We start from the raw sequence: 26,418 nt of genomic DNA on the forward strand, positions 1-26,418 counted from the left end.
CTTTATTCATTTGATAGTGATAGATTTAAAAAGTGGTACCTCCTTGTTTTAATATGCATTTCTTAAATTATAAGTGAATTTAAGCGTATTTTAATATTTTTCTTGGTCATTTATACTTTTTTTTTGAACTATGTAGATATCTTTTGTTCATTTTTCTATTGGATTTTTTAATTAAATAAATGGAAGAGTTCTTTGTATATTAAGGAATGTAGTCCTTTGTCTTTGAGAAAAAAAATAGTTTTTCATCTTGTTGTTTTGTCAATTACAGACTTTGAGATTGGGTAGTCCAACCCACTTTGTAGGTAAGGAAACTAAGCCCCAAAAAGGGTTAGTGACTTTTTTTGGGGGGATGGTGTTGGTGAGCATGGTAGTAGTAGAGCTAAAACCAGCATCACGTTTCCTTACTTCTGGTTTAGTGCTTTTTCCATTATACCACACTATTTTTACGGCTTACTATCTTCCCTCTTCTACCATCCAGACATGAAATGGAAATGCTGAGAGGCTACAAGGTTGTACAGAAACCCAGAGAGCCATCTAAGTATGACTTGTTTCTAATGTGTGGGTTACTGAACTAGTTTCTTGATATGGTATTTGTTTTTTTAAAAAGTTACTTTGTTTTATAGGTTCATGGGGGTGTGTGTACATCAAGGACAGTTGCATGCACTTACAGAGGTAAGAATTTAATAAGTGTGTTGAAATGACTGCTTAATTTCAGCATTTTTGGTTTCACAGTAATTGTTACTTGCCTATGTAATCAAAATGTATGTGTATTTGTGTTTATGCAAAAATAGCATTCTTAACAATGCTTTCTCCTTTTGCCTGGGGACAATGGCCAAAACTCCTAATACCCTTAGATCCCTCATAATATCTGCTGAGTACTCTGAGAATGAATGCTCAGGCATATTAGTTCTTGCTGCCTGGATGATACCCTCTAATGCCAGAGGATGGGCTCTCTTGACTGCAAGCAGTCTCATAGCAACATATTCCCAGACCTGTTAGGAGTCCTAATCTAGAATCTTACCATTGCTGCTTTGGTTTCATGATTGGTCTTCTTACTCATTGGAATCAGTTTACATCCCTGTTCCCATTTCATTTTCAGTCTCTGCTAGGCAGATAAAAACATGATAGTCGTTATTTGTCTTCTGAGGACTAGAGAACTCTGTCTAGAACAAAGGTGTCCCAAATTCAGTTACTATGTTATTGGCCTCAGAATTTGCTTTGGTGCATCGTAGAAACACAGATTCTTGGAACCTTCTCCTAGGTTAGCAGATCTGAATAGGACCCATCTGTATTCTTAAAAGCTCCCCAGATTATTCTGATGAGCATTTAGATCTGAGCATCCATGTTCTAGAATGTTTTCAACTTCCTCCTTGAGAAGTACTGAAGTATGAAGAAATTTAGGAAGGAAAGTTGTTTAACAGAATTTGCAAGAGCGTTGGTTTCCTGTTGGCTTGATACCTGGTAATAGTCCTTATTATCTTATGAAGAAGGATCCCATGTGCATTACTCTCTATTTTATCAGTTACTGAAAGCACTAGAATGTGGAATGTGTGTCACTACATACTGCCCCATACATGGAAGGCCAAAGAAGGTAGAATAATGAGGAGGTTAAGAGCACGAGCTGTGAAGTCTGTTTGCCTAGGTCTGAATCTCTCGGTTTTCATCTGTAAAATGGGAATAATAGTTGTACTTGTCCCAGGATTGTAAGGATTAAATGTTTTGTGAGGGAGAGCAGGTTTGGGAAGGTAGAGATAAGAAGTTTAGTTTTAGAGTTTGAGTTTGAGTTGTGTGGTAGATATACAGTGAAAATATTGAGTAGATAAATGAATGTACGAGAGTACAATAGAGATAGAAACTTGGAACACTTCAGTACATAGACGATATTTAAAGGCATGAACCTAGGTGACATCACCAGGGGAGTATAGATAGAAAAGAGCTTTCCTTGTGATCTATTAATTTAAAAAATTAAAGAAAGAAAAAAAAAAGGAAAGAGAGAGTTGAACTCTGGCTCTAATGTTAAAAGTCTGGGGAGAAGGGTGGATTGACAAGGAGTAGCTAGTGAGGTCTTAAGAAAACCAGAAGAGCATGTTGGCCTGGAATGAAAAGGAAGGAGTTTTCAGGGATGAGGAAGTGATTAACTATGGCAAATGCTATTGATAGAATGGTTGGTGACCTCACAGGGATGTGGTGAGAATGAAATATAAAATGCTTAGCACAGTGCCTGGCATATAGTAATTGCTTAATATGTGTTAATTATTATAGATTTTATTATTAACAATGATCAGTTCCTCCTCTGAAATACTTGTCAGTATTTTTCTTTTGGTACTTAGTCCTATACTGCTGTTAGTGCCATTAAATTTTTAAAAAAACATCTTTTTTATTGAAGTATAACATAGCACAGAAGTATAGATATGACAAGTGTATACAGCTTACTAAATTTTTACAAATGGACATACCCATAACCGGCACCCCAGATCAAGAAACATTTTCTATATATTTCCTTTCTTAGAAGCAAATGTATAAATTCCTCAAAGACAGTCTTTCAATCTCTTAGGCCTTATATCCACTAGAGCACTAACAATTGTATAAGTATTGGTTACAGTCCCTCTTTATATGGTTCTTCTCTGAAATGTGAGTTCATTGGAAGGACTTATATGTTGGTTTTGCTGACAGAGAAGAACATGCTTTAAAATCTGTGATCATATCCCAAATTTGATCATATCCTAAATTTAAAAGTGAAGTGTAATGAGAATGGCAGAAATGATGCGGAATTCTCTTGCCCATGTTGTATTCAAATAATATCTTCTGTTGCTTACTAACTTGCAAGCTAATTTACCTTGCAAGCTTGTGGAATAACCATATAAGACATATATTGTGTGCTGTGTGAAATAATGTGTATTGCTAGTCTTTCCTGAATCATGAGATATTGACGTAAACCTATGATACTAGTAATTTTTATTATGATGTTCATAGACTGATAGCTGTGAAGCCAAAGACCCAAATACTCTTGGTTGTTTTCAGAAGAGGGTCAACAAAGGCCATGATGTCACAGGTCTCTGGAGACGTCTAGGTTTCATTGCCTTACAATTTTATTTGGCAGCACAGCTATTGGTATCACTAAGGATGATAAAAATAAATTATTAATAACATTTAGCACAGTGCTTGAACTTGAGTGATATTCAGTAAATATTTCTTGTTTGGTGGAATGCTTGCCCTCCACAGTAAGTAGTGTAAGCACCATTCTTTACTTCGGCTCATATTTATTTAATAACCACAACAGTCAAGCATAGCTCTTATGCCTATAAAGTGTTGACATTATTAGGAAGGATGTTTCTCATATCCAAAAGTGATCTAGACGTTTTGGGACTTGAAATTACTTCCATGAATCTTCATTGTAATTTGTAGACATTAATTGACTTGGAACAAAAAAAACATTTAAGGGTTTTATTTTTTTCCTCATTAACTACCTTTAGTAAAGATAGACTTTAGACTTATCTTTAAACAAATTATTATTTTTAAAAATGACAGTTTGATAAGAGATCAGATGGAACCTTTTAAGTTTAATGAGCTGAATTTGAAGAATCCATATTGTATTGGTTAGCAATTCTCTATACGTACGTCTTTCACTCAAAAGACAAGAACTGGCCTTGTCTCTCATTTAGTCAAGAGTATCAGGGAAGTGGGAGTCATTGGGTTATTTATTTATTTATTTATTTATTTATTTTAGTCTCTCTTTTTTTTTTTTTCAATTTCTCTCCTCTTCCCTCCCACCTCCAGTTGTCTGCTTTCTGTGCCATTCGCTGTGTGTTCTTCTGTGCCCGCTTGTATTCTTGTCAGCGGCACTTGGAATCTGTGTCTCATTTTGTTGCATCAGCTCTCTGTGTGTGCGGTGCCACTCCTGCGCAGGCTGCACTTTTTTCGTGCTAGGCGTCTCTCCTTACGGGGTGCACTCCTTGCGCATGGGGCTCTCCTACGCGGGGGACACCCCTGCGTGGCACGGCACTCCTTGCACACGTCAGCACTGCGCGTGGGCCAGCCCATCACACGGGTCAGGAGACCCTGGGTTTGAACCTTGGACCTCTCAATTGGTAGGCAGACACCCTATCCGTTGGGCCAAATCCGCTTCCCAAGTCATTGGTTTTTGTTTGTTTGTTTGTTTTTTAGATTTTTTTTTCCTTGTTTATTTTCTTTTAAACGTTATATTAAAAAAATATGAGGTCTCCAAATACCCTCCACCCCCCTCCCCCCACTCCTCCCCCTATAGCAACAACCTCCTCAGTCATCATGAGACATTCATTGCATTTGGTGTATACATCTCTGAGCACCGCTGTACCCCATGGTCAATGGTCCACACCATAGCCCACACTCTCCCACATTCCACCCAGTGGGCCATGGGAAGGCATACAATGTCTGGTAACTGTCACATTCTTTTTAAATGTTTGTGGAACATTCTTAAGTTGAAAGTGTACTTCAAAAATAAGAACTTTCACAGGTCATATTCTTTGAACATTATGCATTGAAATACAAATTACTCTTAAGTTTAAAAAATATGAGGTCCCCATATACCCCCCACCCATGCTACCCCTCCCACATCAACAAACTCTTCCATCATTGTGGCACATCCACTGCACCCAGCAAATACATTCTGGAGAACTGCTGCAGCCCATGGACAGTGGTCCACATTGTAGTCCACACTCTCCCCCAGTCCACCCAGTGGGCCACAGCAGGACACACAATGTCTAGTATCAGCATTTTTTATTTCTCTCCCCTTCCTCCCTTTCCCCCCCACTTGTCTGCTCTCTGTGTCCATTCACTGTATGTTCTTCTGTGACCACTTCTATCCTTATCAGTGGCACTGGGAATCTGTGTTTCTTTTTGTTGTGTCATCTTGTGTCAGTTCTCCATGTGTGTGGTGCCATTCTTGGGCAGGCTGCGTTTTCTTTCGTGCTGGGCAGCTCTCCTTATGGGGCGCGCTCCTTGCGTATGGGGCTCCCCTACGCGGGGGACACCCCTTCGTGGCACGGCTCTCCTTGAGTGCATCAGCACTATGCATGGGCCAGCTCCACACGGGTCAAGGAGGCCCGGGGTTTGAACCGCAGACCTCCCATGTGGTAGGCGGATGCCCTATCCATTGGGCCATGTCCGCTTCCCAAGTCATTTTTTTTTAAAAGATTTATTTATTTATTTATTTCTCTCCCCTCCTCCCCCCACCCTGGTTGTCTGTTCTCTGTGTCTATTTTGCTGCGTCTTCTTTGTCTGCTTCTGTTGTTGTCAGCGGCACAGGAATCTGTGTTTATTTTTGTTGCGTCATCTTGTTGTGTCAACTCTCCGTGTGGCTGGTGCCATTCCTGGGCAGCTGCACTTTCTTTTGTGTTGGGTGGCTCTCCTTAAGGGGCGCACTCCTTGCGTGTGAGGCTCCCCTACATGGGGGACACCCCTGTGTAGCACGGCACTCCTTGCGCACATCAGCACTGCGCATGGGCCAGCTCCACACCGGTCAAGGAGGCCCGGGGTTTGAACCGTGGACCTCCCATGTGGTAGATGGACGCCCTAACCACTGGGCCAAGTCCACCCCCCAAGTCATTGGTTTTTAAAGACAGAAAATATAACTCTATTTTCTGTGTATTGCTGTGTAATAGTCAACCACAAAACCTCAAAAGCTCTTATATTTTTTAATGTAACATTTTGTATGATCTATGTATCTTAAAAGAAAAGATAATAAAAAATAGAAAATTTTAAAAAAACCTCAAAGGCATACAACAATAAACATTTGTTTCTCATATACCAGTAGATGACTGTGTATCATAATTATTTGTCTTTTCTACCCTATGTGAAGGTATAGACTATCTCCCATGTTTTAAAACTGTAGTAACTATTAGTTATCAAATACCCACCATGGGCCTAGTGCTATGCTTGATAACTTCTATTAGCTTCAACTCTCGTAACTCTGTGTAGTAGGTCCTATTTCTTCCATTTTATAGCTGAGAAAACTAAAGTTTGGAGAAATTAAGTGACTTCCCCAAAGCAGGATGTGGATCCAGGTTCATATGACTTCAAAGCCTATATACCTTTTTCATATTACATGCTATTCATAATTCATTTTTGTCTTCCCTGCAGTGCTAAGCCCCAGCTGTTACGTGTTTAGCATGTGTAATATATGTAAAATTTAATTCTGACTTTTTATGTACTTTGGGATATATAGAATGTGTTTGGATGCAAGTAACAGAAAATAGCTAAATGGCTTTAAACAATAGGACTTACATAACTGGAATTCCAGCAATGTATTAGGGTCAGCATTGACTTAATTCAGCAGGTAAAAAGATGTTATTCAGAGACCCAACCTCTTTCCATTTCTTTGCTCTTTTATGTTGTCAGCTTCATCCTAAGGCTGGCGGTCATTCATGATCAGAAAGTGGCTGCCAGCCATTTAACTGTTATGTTTTTTATTTCCACATCCAAGATGGAGGTGGGAGGCAAAGAGAGGAAAAAGAAAAGAAAGAGTTGCTTCTGGGCAGTTTAGGCATCATCTCATAACTCTTTTCTTTTTCAGCTTGTTGAGAAAGGCAGAGTCAGAGATATCCTCACAATCATGCAGCTTGGGGAACCTCAATGTGCAAAAACCCTTAGTGCCTAGAAAATTGTGGGGATTTGGGGAATGGGTAGGGCATGGAATTGTTGAGCATGGGAGTCAAGGAACAATACTTTATGATAAAAGGAATCAGCATATGAATTGCTTAGTGGGTAGGACATTTTGGGGTCTTTCTTGCCTTTTCTGCCAAGGGAATATTCCTCCTTTTTTTCCCCACTGTGGCAGTAAAAACCACTCAGCTATAATAAACACAGTGATTGCAGAATACTCCTTGGCCTGGTGATGCAATTCTGTCTCTATACACCAAAACTGTATCTCGGTCAAGAAGATATTTGGTACTGAAACAAATGCTTTTAGCTCATGAGGGAATGGATCAGTTCTCCAGGCTGCAGCCGAGAGTTTTGTAGTCACGTAGCCATTGTACTCCTTTCACTCCCCCTTCTTACCCAACCATACACCTTCTTCCTTTATCAAAGAATAGTTATTTTGGACTTTATTGTTTATATGGGTTTGTGATATGTTTTGCTTCTGAGGTGGCTTTGTCAGACTTATAAGAAGCCTTATATAATCAGAGAGTTTACAATGAAAGGAAACTCTGTGGGTACAATGACCAAACTCCTGCATTATTTATAAAAATGAGCAACCAGTCCTCGACTCCAGTTTCTTGAGTGTGCTGTGATATTGCTATTAGCTATACCTGCTTCTTTTCTTGCTTTTGTGTGGCCCAGTACAGAGTGTCCTCTTGGCCTTATTTGCCTTGTACCAGATGGGAAGTTGCCTGGGGTGGCTTTGGGGAAGCTAATGCCTCCCCAAGCAATGTAGAGGATATACCAGAGGTACTAACAATGATTACCTCTGTGGTTCAGGACTTCCTAAATGATTGGTGATAGTAGGGAAAATGACAAAGATGGAAATTAGAAGCTACAAGGGAAAAGCGATTTGTTTTGTACATACACTTTGAGTGAACTGCCTATGGGCTAGGCACTCTGCTAGCCCTGGGCTAATCAGAATAAAAAATAAGCCTGTTCCCATTATCTATTGCTGCATAATAAACTTCCCCCAAAATTTAATGGATTAAAACAACCATTTTATTTTGCTCTTGCTTTTGTGGTTCAGGGATTCAGAAAGGGTTTTGCTAGGTCTCTGATCCATGTCTGTCAGTTGGGGTGGCTAGGCTAGAGGATCTACTTCCAATATGGCTTCTTCATTCACATATCTGGTGCCTTGATGCTCTTTGGCCCTTCTTCACATAGTGTTTCATTCTCTAGGTTCTATGTGGCTGGGACTTCTCATAGCATGGAAATCTCAGGGTAATTAGACTTTTTGCATGATTGACAAGTGTTACACGTGAAAGCTGCAAGGCTTCTTGTGACCTAGCCCTCAGAAATTCCAGGACATTACTTAAGCTGCATTCTATTGGTCAAACCAACTCTGATTCAAGGCACAGTGGTGGTGTGGGTGGGGAGTTAGACTCTACCTCTCTATGACCACCTCTAATCCACTGAATTTTTCATAAATTCAGTGTTTAGTGACTAGAATGATGAGAAACTTCTATTGTGTCCTTCCTTAGAAACTATCGTTTTTAAATATCTACCTGTTAGCCCATGCTGTTAACTCTCAGATTCCTCTCCATTTTAATAGCTGTCATTCATTGTAGTTCTTATTCTTTATTTTTGTCACTTCCCATTTTCCATTTGGTTATTTTGCTAGTATTTCAAATTCAGTTTAGTTCTGTAATCCCCAAACACATGTGTTTCCAGGACCTGGAGTGCCCTTCTCTCATTTCTACTTCCCAAGCTATGTCAAATCCCAGATTGTCTTATGAAACTCTGTCTTCTGAATAGGGCCTATAATAATGCCTTGTGTGATTGGGCTCATAGTACACATATAGAATGTGTTTATAGTTATCTAGTGTAGACCCAACTCTAGGAAAGCTGAATTAGACCCAGTGGAAAATAATGGAAATCAAAAATAGTATGAAATGTCACATCAAGTCTTTTCACAATTATAAGTTTCTTGTTTATTTTACTTAAATTTCAACTTGCAAAAATAACTAAAACTTCCTACAAATACATTTTGGCATCTGCTTTACTTTTGAAAGAGGTAATTGCATTGGTCAACCAAAGGGGTACTGATTCAAAATACCAGAAATTGGTTGGTTTTCATAAAGGGTATTTATTTGGGGTAGGAGCTTACAGATACCAGGCTATAAAGCATAAGTTACTTCCCTCACCAAAGTCTATTTGGAGCAAGATGGCTGCCAACGTCTGTGAGAGTTCAGGCTCCCTGGGTTCCTACGGTCCTGGGGCTTGCTTTTCTTTCATCTGCGTGCTGACTTCCAGGGTCTTCAGCGTCAAATTCTAACATCAGAAATCCCAACTTTGTTCTTTGCCATGCCTTTTATCTGTGAGTCCTCACCCACCAATGGGTGGGGATGCAACACCCTAATCATAACTCAATCATGCCCAGGTACAGATCAGTTTACAAGCATAATCCAGTATTTCATTTTGGAATTCATCAATTATATCAAACTGCTACACTCCACCCTCTGAATTCCAAAAAGACATTACAATATTCAAAAAAGCCTTAAATCAGTTACAATGCAACTACTAAATCAAATCATAATCAATTTAAAGAAATACAGTTCTGTCTTGGGGCAAAGCCCTGTCTACTATAGACCTCTGAAACTTATAGAACAATTCATCTGCTTCCAATACAAATGGACAGGAATAGGATAAACATTTTCATTACAATAAGGAGAAATTGGAAGGAAAACATGAGTCATGGGTCCTCTATAGTTCAGTAAACATGCAGGGCATCCTCCATTCAACTTCAAAGTCTGAGAGTCATTCTTAAGATGGTTTCTTCTCCTTGGGGCCATATGGGGACCCACCCCTTCCACTGGCTTGCCCAACAGCCATTTTCTTGGTTCCACCCTCATCAAGCATCTAGGTGTCAACCAAGCTCTAGACCTCTCCCTCCAAGAGTGTTGAGGTGGTTGCCACACTTCACCCAATCTTTGGGTTAGAGTCTTAACCCCCTAGTACCGTGATGTGAAGACAACATTCCCCCTAACTTTTGGCATATAGGCTCAACCCTCTCAGAGCAAGTTGAACACCTGGCCTTCCCTAACCTTTGGGGGACAGGTCCACCCCACTCAGACCTGTGGGGTGCTGGCCTTAATGGCCCTAATCCTTGGGGAATGTGCTTCACTCTCTCTGTACCCTGGGGCAGCAAAACTCTCCCAGAACATTGGGTAGGAGCATCCACCTTCTTCAACTGCTGGGGCAAACTCACCCTCTCTGTACACATGGGTGGGGTTCCTCTCTTGGCCCAAGGTGATGTCCTAATTCCAGATCTCAGCTTCCATGGTTTTCCTCTTAAAGCTCTTTCTCTTTCAATCTCTGCTTTCCATGTCCCTTTTATTCCAGGCTGACAGTGGTTTTTTTCATACAGCTCTCTCAAAAAGTCTGTTGGTATAGCATGCGGGAAGCAGGGGTCCAAGCCATCAGACAGTAAGACTTTCCACAAGTCTTTCTGACATAACTGCATCTTCAATCCTGATTTACAAGTTCCAAGTTTAGTTAAGTCCTCCAGTGGGGCACTTTCATCTGGGAGCTTGATCTTCAGAGCCTTGGAATTTCCAGAATCAGTTTCTGTTTTCTTTGTGCCTGCCAGTCCATCCTCAGCATATCTCTCTCATCTGGCATTTTGCTATAAGCTGCAAGCAGAAGCCAAGCCACATTCTCCAGGTTTACTTTGGAAATTTCTTCAGCTAAATGTCCAGGCTCGCCATTTTCAAATTCTGCCTTCCATAAAACACCAGGAGTTAATCTTACTAAGTTCTCTGTAACTTTAAAACATGGATTGTCTTTCCTCCAGTTTCCAATAATAGTTTCAACTTTTACTTCTAAGGCATCATAAAAAGTCTCTTTAGCATCCTTATTGTTATCAACAGTCTCTTGAAAGCGATCTAGGCCTTTTCCATCAAGCATTTCACAATTTCTCCAAACAATACCCCTTATCCTTTTATAAAACCATTCCAGCATTTCGGTAATTGCAAAAGCACTTCCGCACTCCTCGGTACCAAATTCTGTATTAGTCAGCCAAAGGGGTGGTGCAAAATACCAGAAATTGGTTGGTTTTCATAAAGGCTATTTATTTGGGGTAGGAGCTTATAGATACCAGGCCATAAAGCATAAGTTACTTCCCTCACCAAAGTCTATTTGGAGCAAGATGTCTGCCGATGTCTGCGAGGGTTCAGGCTTCTTGGGTTCCTATGTTCCTGGGGCTTGCTTTTCTTTCCTCTGCATGCTGACTTCCCGGGTCTTCAACATCAAATTCTAACATCAGAAATCTCCCCAACTCTGTTCTTCACCATGCCTTTTATCTGTGAGTTCCCACCCACATCATAACTCAATCATGCCCAGTTACAGATCAGATTACAAGTACAATCCAATATTTCTTTTTGGAGTTCATCAATTATACAAACTGCTACAGTAATTCTTTTTTTTTTTTTTTTGGTTAAGTCATCTAGTAATAAAATCTCCAAATTGTGGGACATATTTTGTGCTCTTATTTTTAGTAATTTACTATGACATTTGAGAAACAAGATTCTAAAGTTGGCATTCTAATCCACAAGTAATAGAAGTGTTCGTTTATTTAATTTATCCTTCAGGCAGATTTCTCCTTACTTGTTTGCTTCTAGCTTATTTATTCATTCAAAAAATATTCACTGAGCTCCTGCTCTGTGTTAGGCATTATTCCAGGTACTGAAACTACACTATAATGAACAAATAAAAATCTCTACCTTAATGGAATCTACATTGTAATCAGCAGGGAGTGGGCAGAGGAGTTAGATAAAACAAGAAAACAAATTGTAATATATATGGTTTAAGGAGTGGAGGGGTTTTCAATTTTAAATATTTGGATAGGAAAGGTCTTGGAGAAGGAACAAAAACTTCAGATAAGAGAACTAGCTACGTGGATATTTGGGGGAAGAGTATTCTAGGCAGCAGAAACAGCAAGGGCAAAGACATGGGAGCAGAACTGTGCCTGTTGTGGTTGAAGAACTCCAAGGTGTGTGTTTTTAGGTGGGAAGGAGCTGCAGCAGAGAGAATGAAGAAGATAGAAATAGATGAGGTCAGAGAGGAAATATGGACCAGATCACATAGTCTTATAGAACGTTATAAGGATGTTAATGGGAAGTGGATGTGGCTCAATTGATAGAGCATCTGCCTACCATATAGGAGGTCCAGGGTTCAAACCCAGGGTCTCCTGACCCGTGTGGTGAGCTGGCCCACATGCATTGCTTATGCGTGCAATGAGTGCCCTGCCACACAGGGGTGTCCCCCATGTAAGGGAGCCCCATGCGCAAGGAGTGCGCCCCACAAGGAGAGCTGCCCCCTTTGAAAAAAGTGCAGCCTGCCCAGGAGTGGCGCCACATGCACCGAGAGCTGACGCAGCAAGATGATGCAACAAAAAGAGACAGATTCCCAGTGACACTGACAAGAATGTGAGGGGACACAGAAGAACACACAATGAATGGACACAGAGAGCAGACAATGGGGAGGGAGAGAAGGGGAGAGAAATAAATAAAAAATAAAAATCTTAAAAAAACAAATAAGGATGTTAGCTTGAATTGGGAAGTCTTTGGAGAGTTTTTGAGCAGAGGTATGGCATAATGTGACTTACATTTTAACAGACTTACCCTGGCTAGTCCATGGTGAATAGCTGAAAAGGGAGGCAAGGGTCAAAGCAGGGAGACAAGAGACTTGAAATAAACCATGTGAGACACTGTGATAACTTGGAGCAGAGTGGTAGCAATGGAGCTGTTGATTCTGTATCTGTTTTGCAAAAGAGAAAAAAGGCTTCCTGAGGAATTTAATGTTGGGTGTGAGGAAAGAAGTTAAGGATAACTAAAGTGGTTGTCCTGAATACCTGAAAGATAGAGTTGCTGTTGATGGAGTTCAGGGAGACAGTCGGAAGTATAGGATGGGAATGGTGAAGAGGCCATTTTGGAGACTTCCTGGAAGATGAAGGATTAGAGAGGCAGAGGGATCATTTCTCTCCCAGGAAAAAATAGCTAGAGGGCAGGCAGAGATTGTTTGGAGGGCTGCTCAGGGCTCAGGACACAAGGGAAGGTGAGACACCACCAAGAAGAGAGAGGGGCAAAAGAAAGAGTCTCATCTAGCTGAAAAATCCAGTGAGTAGAGCTGCAAAAAGAGCAGTGGGTGCCCATCCCCCCACCTACGGAGCAAATAGCAGTCTGCAGACTGCAGTGGCTGTAGAGTATGGTGGCTGCAGACCGAGGGGTTTGGAGGAGTCTTCTTCCCCAAGAAAGGGGAAAGGGAGGGACATAGCCTACAGCAAATTCAGATTTCAGCCAGCACACTTAGTTTGCGGCATTTGAGGAGTCATACACTTCCAGGCCAGATGAGGCCACAGTATTGTTTGCACTGAGAACCCTAATGGAACTAAAGATAATTTGCTTCTCAAACATCCTCCCTCCTGCCCTGAGCTGGTTGCTGAGGAGGTAGAGGGAGGAGAGAGTGTGGCTATCCAAGAGAAGGATAACAGCCTCTGAGAAAGTTTGTTAAGGCTTAGCTAGGCCTCAGGACATTGCTTCTCTACTGCCCACCTACCTGGGGAGTTACTCTGAATTCATCCCCCCCTAGCATCTGGAGTCTGAGCTGAGAGGTCTGCCAAAGAGCATCATCTGCTGACAATACCAGAAAAACACATGATAAAGGGAAAATAATAAATAAATAAGAGTCAAGCAGGTGTGTTTACCTCAGCCCTCTTTAAGGCCTTTGGAAATTGGTCTTCACCCCATTACTGGTCCTTAGGCCTTGTTTGAGCAGTTAAACAGGGGCAGTCCTAAATATCTGGAACAAGTTGAGCCAAGAGTTAAAGAATTGTGGTAGCCCACAGCTATTTTACAGTAAATTCCTAGGCAAAAAGAGAAACTGAACATCAGTGTAAATTCATCATCAGAATCAGATGCCTAGATACCAGCAAAAGATTACAAGCCATCCAAAGAAACAGGAAGATATGACTTAGGCAAAGGAACAAATCACAGCTCCAGATGAGACACAGGACTTGAAACAGCTAATTATTGAGGTTCATACAAATCTAAATAAAATCATGGAGATGGCTAAAGAAATAAAAGACATTAAAATGGCACTGAATGAGCACAAAGAAAAATTTGAAATTTTGGATAAATAAAATAACAGCTTTTGAGAATGACAGATACAATAAGCGAGATTAAAAATACAATAGAGGCGGCGGACTTGGCCCAGTGGTTAGGGCATCCGTCTACCACATGAGAGGTCCGCGGTTCAAACCCCAGGCCTCCTTGACCTGTGTGCAGCTGGCCCATGAGCAGTGCTGATGTGCGCAAGGAGTGCCCTGCCACGCAGGGATGTCCCCTGCGTAGGGAAGCCCCATGCTCAAGGAGTGCGGGAGAGCCACCCAGCGCGAAAGAAAGTTCAACCTGCCCAGGAATGGCACCACACACACGGAGAACTGACACAGCAAGATGACTCAACAAAAAGAAACACAGATTCCTGTGCCACTGACAACAACAGAAGTGGACAAAGAAGACACAGCAAATAGACACAGAGAACTACCGGGGGGGAGGGGTGGGGAGAGGAGAGAGAAATAAATAAATAAATAAATCTTTAAAAAAAAATAGAATAGAGGGACAGAACAACAGATTTGAAATCATGGAAGAAAGAATCAGCAAAGTAGAGGAAAGGACAACTGAAACGGAAGAGAGAAAAGGATGAAAAAAGTTGAACAGGGGCTCTGAGAGTTCAGTGATAACAAAAAGCACACCAATATACATGTTATTGGATTTCCAGAGGAGGTGAGAAGAAAAAAGGGGAAAAAGAGTATTTGAGAAAATAATGGCTTAAAATTTCCCAGCTCTCCTGAAAGACATAAATATAGGTGTCCAGGAAATACAGTGTACTCCAATTAGAATAAATCCAAATAGACATACCCTAAGACACATAATATGCAGAATGCCAAAGATAAAGAGAAAAATTCTGAAAGCAGCAAGGTAAAAGCAAAAAATATATACAAGGGACATCCAGTAAGACTTAGTGCAGATTTCTCTTCAGAAACCATGGAGGTGAGAAGGCAGTGGTATGATATAATTAAAATACTGAAAGAGAAAAATTCCCAGCCAAGAATTCATTGTTCAGCAAAACTGTCCTTTAGATATGGTGGTGAAATTAAAATATTCACAGATAAACAGAAACTAAGAGAGTTTGTAAACAGGAATCCAGCTCTGTAGCCAGAAAAGAAAAGAGGAAAGAGAGAGAGAGAGGCTTGGAGGAGAGTGTGGAAGTGAAGACTATCAGAAAGGGTAAACAAAAAGATAAAAAGATGGGCAAAAATAAGATATGACTTGTGAAAACCAAAGGACAAAATGGCTGAAGTAAGTAATAACATTAATGCTATTAACGAGTTTATTAACGAATCAATTAATTATTCATTATTAATAATAAGTTATTAATGAGTTAATTAATGGCTTAAACTCCCCGATCAAAAGATATAGGCTGACAGAATGGATAAGAAAACATGAGCCATTCATATGCTGTCTACAGAAGACTCAACTTAGACCCAAGATACAAATAGACTGAAAGTAAAATGTTGGAAAAAATACTTCACACAAACAGCAACCGAAAAAGAGCAGGGGTAGCTATCTTATATCAGACAAAACAGACTTTAAATGCAAAAAATGTGAAAAGAGATGCAGAAAAACATTATACATTAATAAAAGGGACAATCTACCAGGAGGAAATAATAGTCATAAATATCTATGCACCTAACCAGAGTCCTTCAAAATACATGAGGCAAATTCTGGCAATACTGAAAGGTGAAATAGATGTCTCTACAATAATATTAATAGTTGGAGACTTCAGCATGCCACTCACATCAATAGAACAACTAGACAAAAAATCAAAAAGGAAATCAAGAACTTAAACAGTATGATAAACAAGCTAGACCTGACAGATATAAACAGAACATTGTACCCCAGATCAGCAGGTTATACAGTCTTCTCAAGTGCTCATGGATCTTTCTCCAGGATAGACCACATGTTGGGCCACAAGACAGTTCTCAATAAAATTAAGAAGATTGAAATTATACAAAGCACCTTGTCTGATCATAATGGAGTGAAGCCAGAAATGAATAATAGACAGGAAAGGAGAAAACTTTCAAATACAAGGAGGCTAAACAGCACAATCCTAAACAATCAATAGGTCACAGAAGAAATTGCAAGAGATATTTTGAGACCAGTGAAAATGAGAACACAACTTATGGGATAGAGTGAAGGCAGTCTGAGAGGGAAATTTATAGCCCTGAATGCCTGTGTTAAAGAAGAAGAAAGAGCTAAAATCAAAGATCTAACTGAACAATTGCAGAAACTGGAAAAAGAACAACAAACCAATCCCAAAGCAAGCAGAAAGGAAGAAAAAACAACGATTAGAGCAGAAATAAATGAAATTGAGAACAATGAAATAATAGAGAAAAATCAACAAAACCAAAAGCTGTTCTTTGAGAAACATCAATAAAATTGGCAAACCCTTAGTAAGACTAACAAAAAAAGAGAGAAGATGCAAATAAATAAAATCAGAAATGAAAGGGGGGTGTTACAATTGACTCCACAGAAATTTAAAAAATCATGAAAACATATTATAAGAAGCTGTATGCCAACAAATTAGACCACCTAGATGAAATGGACAAATTCCTAGAAATGCACAGCCAACCTGCATTGACTTTACAAGAAATTCAGGGACTCAGAAACCAATCACTAGCAAAGAGATTGAATCAGTCATCAAAAATCTTCCAACAAAGAGAAGTCCAGGTCCAGATGACTTCACAGGTGAATGCTACCAAACATTTTGAGAAGAATTAATACCAATTCTGTTTAAACTCTTCCAAAACATTGAAAAGGAGGGAAAATTATATAACACTTTTTATGAAGTCAACATTACCCTAATACCAAAGCCAGATAAAGATGCTACAAGAAAATTACAGACCAATCTCTCTAATGAAGATAGATGCAAAAATTCTCAACAAAATACTTGCAAATTGAATCCAACAGCATATAAAAATAATTATACATCAAGATCAAGTGGGCTTTATTCCTGGTTCGCAAGGGTGGTTCAATATAAGAAAATCAATTAACCTAATATACCACATTAACGAGTCAAAGGGAAAAAATGACATGATCATCTCTGTTGATGCAGAAAAGGGCTTTGACAAAATCCAACATCCTTTCATGATTAAAAACAAACAAAAACCATTTCAAAAGATAGTTATAAAAGGAAAGTTCCTCAACATAATAAAGGGCATGTATGAATATCCCACAGCTAACATTGTCCTCAATGTGGAGGGGTTGAAAGCTTTCCCTCTAAGATCAGAAACAAGACAAGGATACCCACTGTCACCACTGTTATTCAAAATTGTGCTAGAAGTTCTAGCTATAGCAATTAGGCAAGAAAAGAGGCATCCAAATGAGAAAAGAGGAAGTAAAACTCTCACTATTTGCCAATGACATGATCCAACATTAGAAAATCTGCAACAAAGCTATTTGAGCTAATAAATGAGTTCAGCAAAGTGGCAGGATATAGGATCAGTGCGTAAAAATCGGTAGCATTTCTGTACACTAGTAATGAGCAAACTGAGGAGGAAATCAAGAAAAAAATTCCATTTACAATAGCAGCAAAGAGACTCAAATATCTAGGATTAATTTAACCAGGAATGTAAAGGATCTGTATTCAGACAACTACAAAACACTGTTAAAAGACATCGAAGAAGACCGAAAGAAATGAAAAGACATTCCGGGTTCATGCATTGGAAGACTAAGCATCATGAAGATGTCAATTCTTTCCAAAATTTTTTATTGATTCAATGCAATCCCAATCAAAATTCCAAAGCCTACTTTACAGAAATAGAAAAGTCAACTACCAATTTATTTGAAAGGGAAAGGGGCCCCGAAGAGCCAAATTCATCCTAAAAAAGAATTACACAGGTGGAGGACTTAAACTTCCTAACCTTGACATTTATTGTGAGCTACAGTGGTCAAAACAACATGGTATTTGCATAAAGGTAGACATATTGGTCAAAGGAATCAAATTGAGAGTTCAGAAATGTACCCTCACTTCTGTGGTCAACTGATTTTCAATAAGCCTACCAAGTCCACTTTTCTGGGACAGAACAGTCTCCTCAACAAATGATCCTGGGAGAACTGTAAATCCATAACCAAAAGAATGAAAGAGAACCCCTATCTCACTCCCTATACAAGAATCAACTTAAAATGGATCAAAGACCTAAACACAAAAGCCAAGACCATAAAACTAGAAGATAAAATAGAAAACATCTACAAGATCTTGTCATTGGTGGGGGTCTCTTAAACCTTACACCCAAAGCATGAGCAACAAAAGAAAAAATAAATAAATGGGGCATCCTCAAAATTAAACACTTTGCATCTCAAACGACTTTGTCAAAAGGGTGAAAAGGCAGCCTATTCAATGGGGGGAAATATTTGGAAAGCACATATCCAGTAAATGCTTAATATCCATGATATATAAACAGATGCTACAATTCAACAATAAAAAGACAAATGACGTGATTAAAAAATGGACAAAAGACTTGACATTTGTCCAAAGAAGAAATACAAAGGCAAAAAAACCCATAAAAAACAACACATGAAAATATGCCCAGTGTCCCTAGCAATTAGGGAAATGCAAATCAAAGCTACAACAAGGTATCATTTCACACCTATTTGAACGGCCACTATTAAAAAGACTGAGGGATGACAGCGAACTTGGCCCAGTGGTTAGGGCATCCACCTGTGGACCTCCTTGACCTGTGTGGAGCTGGCCCATGCACAGTGCTGATGCACATGCAAGGAGTGCCATGCCACGAAGGGGTGTCCCCTGTGTAGGGGAGCCCCACGCGCAAGGAGTGCGCCCCGTAAGGAGAGCCGCCCAGTGTGAAAGAAAGTGCAGCCTGCCCAGGAATGGTGCCGCACACACGGAGAGCTGACACAGCAAGATGACGCAACCAAAAGAAACTCAGAATCCCTTGCCACTGGCAAAAACAGAAGCGGACAAAGAAGACGCAGCAAATAGACACAGAGAACAGACAACTGGGGTGGGGGGGAGGGGGTGGGAAATAAATAAATCTTTGAAAAAAAAAGACTGAGGGAAGCAGACTTGGCCCAATGGATAGGGCGTCCGTCTACCACATGGGAGGTCCGTGGTTCAAACCCCGGGCCTCCTTGACCCATGTGGAGCTGGCCCATGCGCAGCACTGATGCGCGCAAGGAGTGCCATGCCATGCAGAGGTGTCCCCTGCGTAGCGGAGCCCCGTGCGCAAGGAGTGTGCCCTGTAAGGAGAGCCGCCCAACACGAAAAAAAGTGCAGCCTGCCCAAGAATGGCGCCACACACACAGAGAGCTGACACAACAAGATGATGCAACAGATTCCAGGTGCCGCTGATTAGGATAGAAGCTGTCACAGAAGAACACACAGGGAATGGACACAAGAGCAGACAACTGGGTGGGGGTGGGAAGGGGAGAGAAATAAAAAAATATAAATAAATAAATAAAAAGACCGAGAACTCCAAGTGTTGGAGAAGATGTGGAGAGATAGGAACACTTATTTACTGTTGGTGGGAATGTAGAATGGTACAGCTACTGTGCAGGACTGTTTGGCAGTTCCTAAGGAAGTTGAGTATAGATTTGCCACGTGACTCAGCAATACCACTACTGGGTATATACCCAGAAGAACTGAGAGCAGTGACATGAACAGACATCTGAACACGATGTTCATAGTGGCATTATTCATGATTGCCAACAGTTGGAAACAACCCAGGTGTCTATCATCTGATGAATGGATAAACAAACTGTGGTATATACACATGATGGAATATTATGTAACTGTAAGAAGAAGTGAACTCCTAAAGCATTTGACAACATGCATGAACTGGGAGGAGATTATGTTGAGTGAAGCAAACCAGACACAAAAGGACAAATACTGTATGCTTGTACTACTATGAACAAAATATACTGTGTAATCCATGGAGTTAATAACTTGAATATGGGTCACCAGAAAATAAAGTGAGATTAGAGAATGGAAAGCTGAGGGTTAACTTGTGCAGAACTGGTAAAAAGGATGTGTATTAATCTTTGGAGATGAATAAGTAAAGGTGAAAGCACACCATAATGTTTGTAACTAGCAGTACTATTATGTAGGTATGACAGTAGTTGAAAGGGAAAGTCTAAGGTCATGTATATTACTAAAAGGAAAGGTGAGAAAAAAAACCAGGACTATATAGCATAATAAAACTGTATGTGATATATGAATATGGGTAAAATTGCATATATAAGGCCATTTTTCTTTGAAACTAAACAAATGCAGGTTAATACTATAAGATGTTAATGTCAGACCAAAAAAAAAAACCAAACACACATTATGCTAAGTGAAAGAAACCTGACACAAAGCACTAAATATTGTATAATTCTACTTATATAAAATGAAAATGTAAATAAATTTATGAGAATGAAATTAGATTAGTGGTTTTGTAGGGCTGGGAAAGGATAGAGGGATAAGAGAGGTGATTGCTAAGGGTCATGGAGCTTTTCTTTTTGGAGTAATGAAATTGTTCTAAAATTTTTTGTGGTGATGAATGGACAACACAGTGATTATACTAAAAGTCATTGATTATATACTTTGGATATATCATATGGTGTGTGAATATATCTCAGCAGAACTGCTTAATACACAAATAAATAATTGTGCAAGAATAGCCAGAAATAGCAGCTGTGTACAGCTGGGGAAGCATGGAGGGATTGAGAGCTGAAGAATATTGCAGTAATGAAAAGGCTGTAATAATGATTGAAGTGATGAACATAAAACTATGTGATTGGGAAACGGACTTTGGCCCAGTGGTTAGGGCATCCGTCTACCACATGGGAGGTCCGCGGTTCAAACCCCGGGCCTCCTTGACCCGTGTGGAGCTGGCCCATGCGCAGTGCTGATGCGCCCAAGGAGTGCCCTGCCACACAGGGGTGTCCCCCGCGTAGGGGAGCCCCACGCGCAAGGAGTGCACCCGTAAGGAGAGCCGCCCAGCGCGAAAGAAAGTGTAACCTGCCCAGGAATGGCGCTGCCCACACTTCCTGTGCCGCTGACGACAACAGAAGCGGACAAAGAAACAAGACGCAGCAAATAGACACAGAAAACAGACAACCGGGGGAGGAGAGGGGAATTATATAAATAAAAATAAATCTTTAAAAAATCAAAAACAAAAGAAAACCCACTATGTGATTATACTAAATACCATTGATTGTACAGTTTGGATGAACTGTATGTTTTAGTAATATGTATCAATAAATTTGGTTTGTTTTTTTTAAAAAAGGCAGCCTACTCAGTGGAAGAAAATTATTTGAAAATCACACATCCAACAAGGGTCTAATATCCATGATACATAAAGTGATGCTACAGCTCAACAATAAAAGGACAGATAGCCTGATTAAAAAATAGGCAAATGAACTGAATGGACGTTTTTCTGAAGAATAAACACATGGCAAATAAATACAAGAAAAATGTTTACCATCACTGGCTATTAGAGAAATGCAAACCAAAGCCACAATGAGACACCATTTCACACCTACTAGAATGGCCAGTATTAGCAAAACAGAAAATTACAAGTGTTGGAGAGGATGTGGAGAGCGAAGAATGCTTATTCACTGTTGGTAGGAATGTATACAACCACTATGTAAGTCTGCTTGGGGGTTCTTAAGGAAGTTAGATATAGATCTACCATGTGATACGGCCATATGCTACTAGGCATATACCCAGAAGAACTGAGATCAGTGACACGAACAGACATCTGCATACCAATATTCATAGCAACATCATTCACAATTGCTAAAAGATGGAAACAACCCAAATGTCCATCAACTGATGAATGAATAAACATACTGTGGTATATACGCAGAATGGAATATTATTCAGCTGTAAGAAGAAATGATGTTGTGAATCATGTGATATTGTGGATGAACCTGCAAGCCTGGCACAAAAGGACAAATATTGTATGATTTCGCTATTATGAACTAAATTTAATGAGCACACTCATGGAGTTAGTAGCTAAAATATAAGTCACCAGAGAAAAGAATGTGGTTAAAGAATGGAAAGCTGAGCTTTAATCTATATAGAATTGGTAAAAATGTTGTTTGGGTATGAAAATAGTTTATTTTTTGTTGTTTTTCCTTTTTTTTTTTAAGTAATGAAAATGCTCTAATGTGGATTGAAGTGATGATTGTGCAACACATTTCACCCTCCTATAGCAATTGTGTCTGTTTCCTATGCAACACTTACTATTACTCAATAACTATTAAGCAGGCACTTTTCTTCAAGGGCTGATACAGGGGAAGCAGATTTGGCCCAACGAATAGGGTGTCCACCTACACATGGGAGGTCCAGGGTTCAAACCCAGGGCCTCCTGACCCATGTGATGAGTTGGCCCATGCGCAGTGCTGATGCGTGCAAGGAGAGCTGTGCCACACAGGGGTATCCTCTGTGTAGGGGAGCCCCACGCGCAAGGAGTGCACCCCGTAAGGAGAGCCGCCCTGCGTGAGAAAGGTGCAGCCTGCCCAGGAAATGGCGGGCACACATGGAGAGCTGACGCAGCAGGATGACACAACAGAAAGAGACACAGATTCCGGTGCCACTGGCAAGAGTGCAGGCAGACCTGGAGGAGCACACAGCGAATGGACAGAGAGAGCAGACAACTGGGGGGCGGGGAGGGATGAATGAAAAAAAAATCTTAAAAAAAAAAAAGGGCCGATATAGGTTAACTTCAGAAAAGGAGAAGCTTTCTGTGAAGTTGGCATACAAGAATTGTCTAAAGTCTTCCATAGTATTTGGCACAAGTAGTTGCTCAATACGTGTTGTTGAATACATTAATAACTTATACATGTATTACTATAGTGCTTAGCTTTTCTACAAATGCTAGTTTCCTTTCAGCACTGACCCTCTACCATTTTCTATATTCTGTCAACCACTGCTCTCCATTTTAAATCCTGCTTACTGTCTTGATTCTATTTTTCTTATTCCAGTTCCTTCTGCCGTCATCATTTTTAATTATAAAAATATTTGTTTAAACATATATACAACACATAATTTTCCATTTTAACCACTGTCATGTATACAATTCAGTGATATTAATTACATTCACAGTATTGTGCTACCAACACCACCATTCATTACTAAAACTTTTTATCATCCCGAAAAGAAACTCTACCCATAAGCAATAACTCCCTATTCCTCTCCCTCCTCCCACCCTCAGCCCCTGGTAACTTATACTCTACTTTCTATCTGTGTATTTGCTTATTTTAAAGTATTTCATATAAGTGAAAGCATGTAATACTTGTCCTTTTGTGTCTCACTTACTTCATGCAACATGTTGTCTTCAAGGTTCATCCATGTTGTAACGTGTCAGAAATTCATTCCTTTTTATAGGTAAATAATATGCTGTTATATGTATGTACCATTTATCTGTTGATGGATACTGAGTTGTTTCCACCTTTTGGCTATTGTGAATAATGCTGCTCTAAACATTGGTGTATAATATCTGTTCTAGTGCCTGCTTTCAATTATTTGGGATATTGACCTAGAAGTGGAGTTACTGGATCTTTGGTAATTCTATGTCTAATTTTCTGAGGAACTGCCAAACTGTTTTCCATAATGGCTGCACTGTTTTTAAAATAGCTATTTTATTGAGATATATTCATACACCATACAAACCATGCAAAATGTACATTCCGTGGGTTTTGGTATAATTATAGTGTTGTAGCTGCATCATTTCACATTCCCACTAACAGTGTATAAACGGTTCCAGTTTCTCTGCATCCTTATCAATACTTGTCATTTTCCCAGTTTTTCAGTAATAGCCATCCTAGAGAGTGTGAATTGCTATCTCTTTTGTGATTTGTATTTCCTTAATGGTGTTACTTTAATGTGGTTATTGGCCATTTATATATCTTCTTGGAGTAAAGTCCTTTGCCCATTTTAAAATTGGGTTGTTTATCTTTTTTGTTGAGTTGTAGGAGTTCTTTATTCTGGATATTAAATCTTTATCAAATATATGATTTCTTAATGTTTTCTCTTATTCTATAGGTTGCCTTTTCATTTTCTTGTTAATGTCCTTTGCATTTTTCAGTTTTTCAGTTTGATGAAGTCCAGTTTATTATTTTCTTTTCTTGCTTGCGCTCTTAGTTTCGTATCTAAGAATCCATTTCCAAATAAAAGGGCCTGAAGATTTCCCCCTTGGTTTCCTTCTAAGAGTTTTATGGTGTTAGTTCTTTTTTTCTTTTTTTCCATCTTTTTTTTGGGGGGGGTATATGGGAACCTCTTATATTTTTTAAAGTTCTTATATCCAGGCTCTTGATCCATTTGGAGTTCATTTTTTGATATATGGTATGATGTAAGTGTTTTAGTTCTCTAAGCTGCTCAAAACAAATACCATGAATGGGTCTGGTTAAAAATGGGAATTTATTTACTCACTGTTTTGAGATTAGGAAAATGCCAAATCAAGGCATAATCAAGGCAGCTCTTTCTTCCTGAAGACCAGCCATCAATCCTTGGCTTCTCTGTCACAGGGCAAGGCACGTGACTTTGGTCTGCTGGTCTTTGCCTTCTCTTCTGGGTTTAGCTTTTTGCCTCTTATGACTTTCTCTCTGTTTGAATTTCAATCTCTCATAAAGGACTCCTGTAATAGGATTAAGACCCATCCTGACTGAGGTAAGTCACACCTTAAAAACCTAATTTTGTTCCCCTTGCATAAATTCCTCTGTGGCTCCTCATTGCAGTCAGGGTAAAATGTAAACATCTCATACTGCTCATGTATCTTTCTGGCCTTATTTCTCTGGCTTTTTTGTTCCTGTGTCAACTGTGCACTCTAGCTATACTGAACCTGTTTCAGTTCTACAAATAGGGTATGACCCTTTCCACCTTTTGGCCTCTGCACCAGACCTTCCATCTGCCTAGACCACTTCTCCATCTCCCCTTGACTCGGTCAACTCCTATGTAACCCTCTAGGCCCAGGTTAGGTATCATTTTCTCTGGAAGCCTTTTCTGATCTCCTGAGATTAGTTAGGTACCCCTACTATATGCTCCTATAATGCAATAGTATTCATTGATTTTAATGGACTGTTTGCTTATATATGTAGATTATACATTCCTTGAGGGCAAGGACTATTTTGTTCACTTTGACATCACTAGTTCCTAGCACAGTGCCTAACACATGGTAGCTGCTTAATATAGTATTTATTAATTGAATGAGTAAATGAATGTGACATTTCCTGGCTCAGAAACCTTCTTAATATTGATTACAATATAGTTCTTAACCTTAGTTGCTTACCAGAATCTCTTAGCAGCTTTTTTAAAAACACAGATGCCAGGACCTTATGTAAGACCTATTGAATTAAAGTCTTGGGTGAGACCCAGATGTCTGTTTTTAAAAAATAAATAAATAAAGTTCTGCAGGCTATTTTGATATGCAGTTAGGGTTGAAAAATAGAATTCAGGGTAAACTCTTAGCCTAGTATGCTAGTCCTCTATAGCAGCAAATTGCCTTTTTTCTCCTACTTTTCTTCTTGAACAAGTATTCTATAATTCACAAAAAACTCCCAAAGATGAAAAGCCCAGGACCGGATGGCTTCACAGGTGAATTTTACCATTCACCCAAAGGCAATCTAATACCAGCCTTGCTCAAGTTCTTCCAAAAAGTTGAAAAGTAAAGAAGACTACCAAACTCATTTTATGAAGCCAATGTCACCCTAATACCAAAATCAAAGATACTATAAAAAAAGAAAATTATAGACCAGTTTCTCTAATGAATATAGATGCAAAAATTCTCAAAAAATGCTTGCAAACCAAATCCAAAAGCACATTAAAAGTATTATACAAAAAAAAAACAAAAAAAATATATTATATACCACGATCAAGTGGGTTTATCCCTGATATGCCAGGGTTTTTCAACACTAAGAACATAAATTAGTGTAATAATCCACACTAATAAATTGAAGAAGAAAAAAATCACACAATTCCCTCAATTGATGCAGAAAAGGTATTTGTTAAGATACAACATCCTTTTTTTAAAAAGATTTATTTGTTTATTTTTATTTCTTTCCCGTCCCCTCATTGTCTGCTCTCTGTGTCCATTTGCTGTGTGTTCTTCTGTGTCTGTTTGCATTCTTGTTAGCGACACCAGAAATCTCTTTTTGTTGCATCATCTTGCTGCTTCAGTTCTCCTTGTGTGCAGTGCCACTCCTGGGCAGCCTAACTTTTTTGTGCAGGGCGGCACTCCTTGCGGGGCACACTCCTTGCACGTGGGGCTCCCCTACGTGAGGGACACCCCTGCATGACATGGCACCCCTTGTGCGCCTCAGCATTGCACGTGGGCCAGCTCACCACACAGGTCGGGAGACCCTGGGTTTGAACCCTGGACCTCCCATATTGTAGGCGGAAGCTCTATCAGTTGAGCCAAATCCATTTCCCGAACATCCTTTCATGTTTAAAACACTCCAAAAGATAGGACTAGAAGGAAGCTTTCTCAACATAGTTAAGTGCATATGTGAAAAACCCACAGATAGAGCATTGTACTCAATGGTGAAAGACTGAAAGCTTTCCATCTGAAATCAGGAACAAGACAAGGATGCCCACAGTCACCACTGTTATTCACTATTATGCTAGAAGTTCTAGCATGAGCATTTAGGCAAGAAAAAGAAGTAAAAGGCACTCAAACAG

General features: G+C 39.7%; 1 protein-coding gene across 12 annotated transcripts in view; it reads left to right on the forward strand.

Annotated features, from left to right (window-relative positions):
- The window catches only part of TESK2 (testis associated actin remodelling kinase 2), a 174,474-nt gene that overhangs the window by 122,330 nt on the left and 25,726 nt on the right, over positions 1 to 26,418 (forward strand). For 10 of the 12 annotated variants that reach the window (XM_023590630.3, XM_071217478.1, XM_058303685.2 and 7 more), the window contains one exon: positions 624 to 672. In XM_023590630.3, the coding sequence (XP_023446398.2) occupies positions 624 to 672 (49 nt within the window). Of the gene's footprint in view, positions 1 to 478; positions 539 to 623; positions 673 to 26,418 lie in introns of all 12 variants that reach the window. The other 2 variants (XM_071217481.1, XM_071217482.1) reach the window with 1 other exon arrangement.

The sequence above is a fragment of the Dasypus novemcinctus genome, chromosome 9 (assembly GCF_030445035.2).
Source record: "Dasypus novemcinctus isolate mDasNov1 chromosome 9, mDasNov1.1.hap2, whole genome shotgun sequence".
Classification (NCBI taxonomy): domain Eukaryota; kingdom Metazoa; phylum Chordata; class Mammalia; order Cingulata; family Dasypodidae; genus Dasypus; species Dasypus novemcinctus.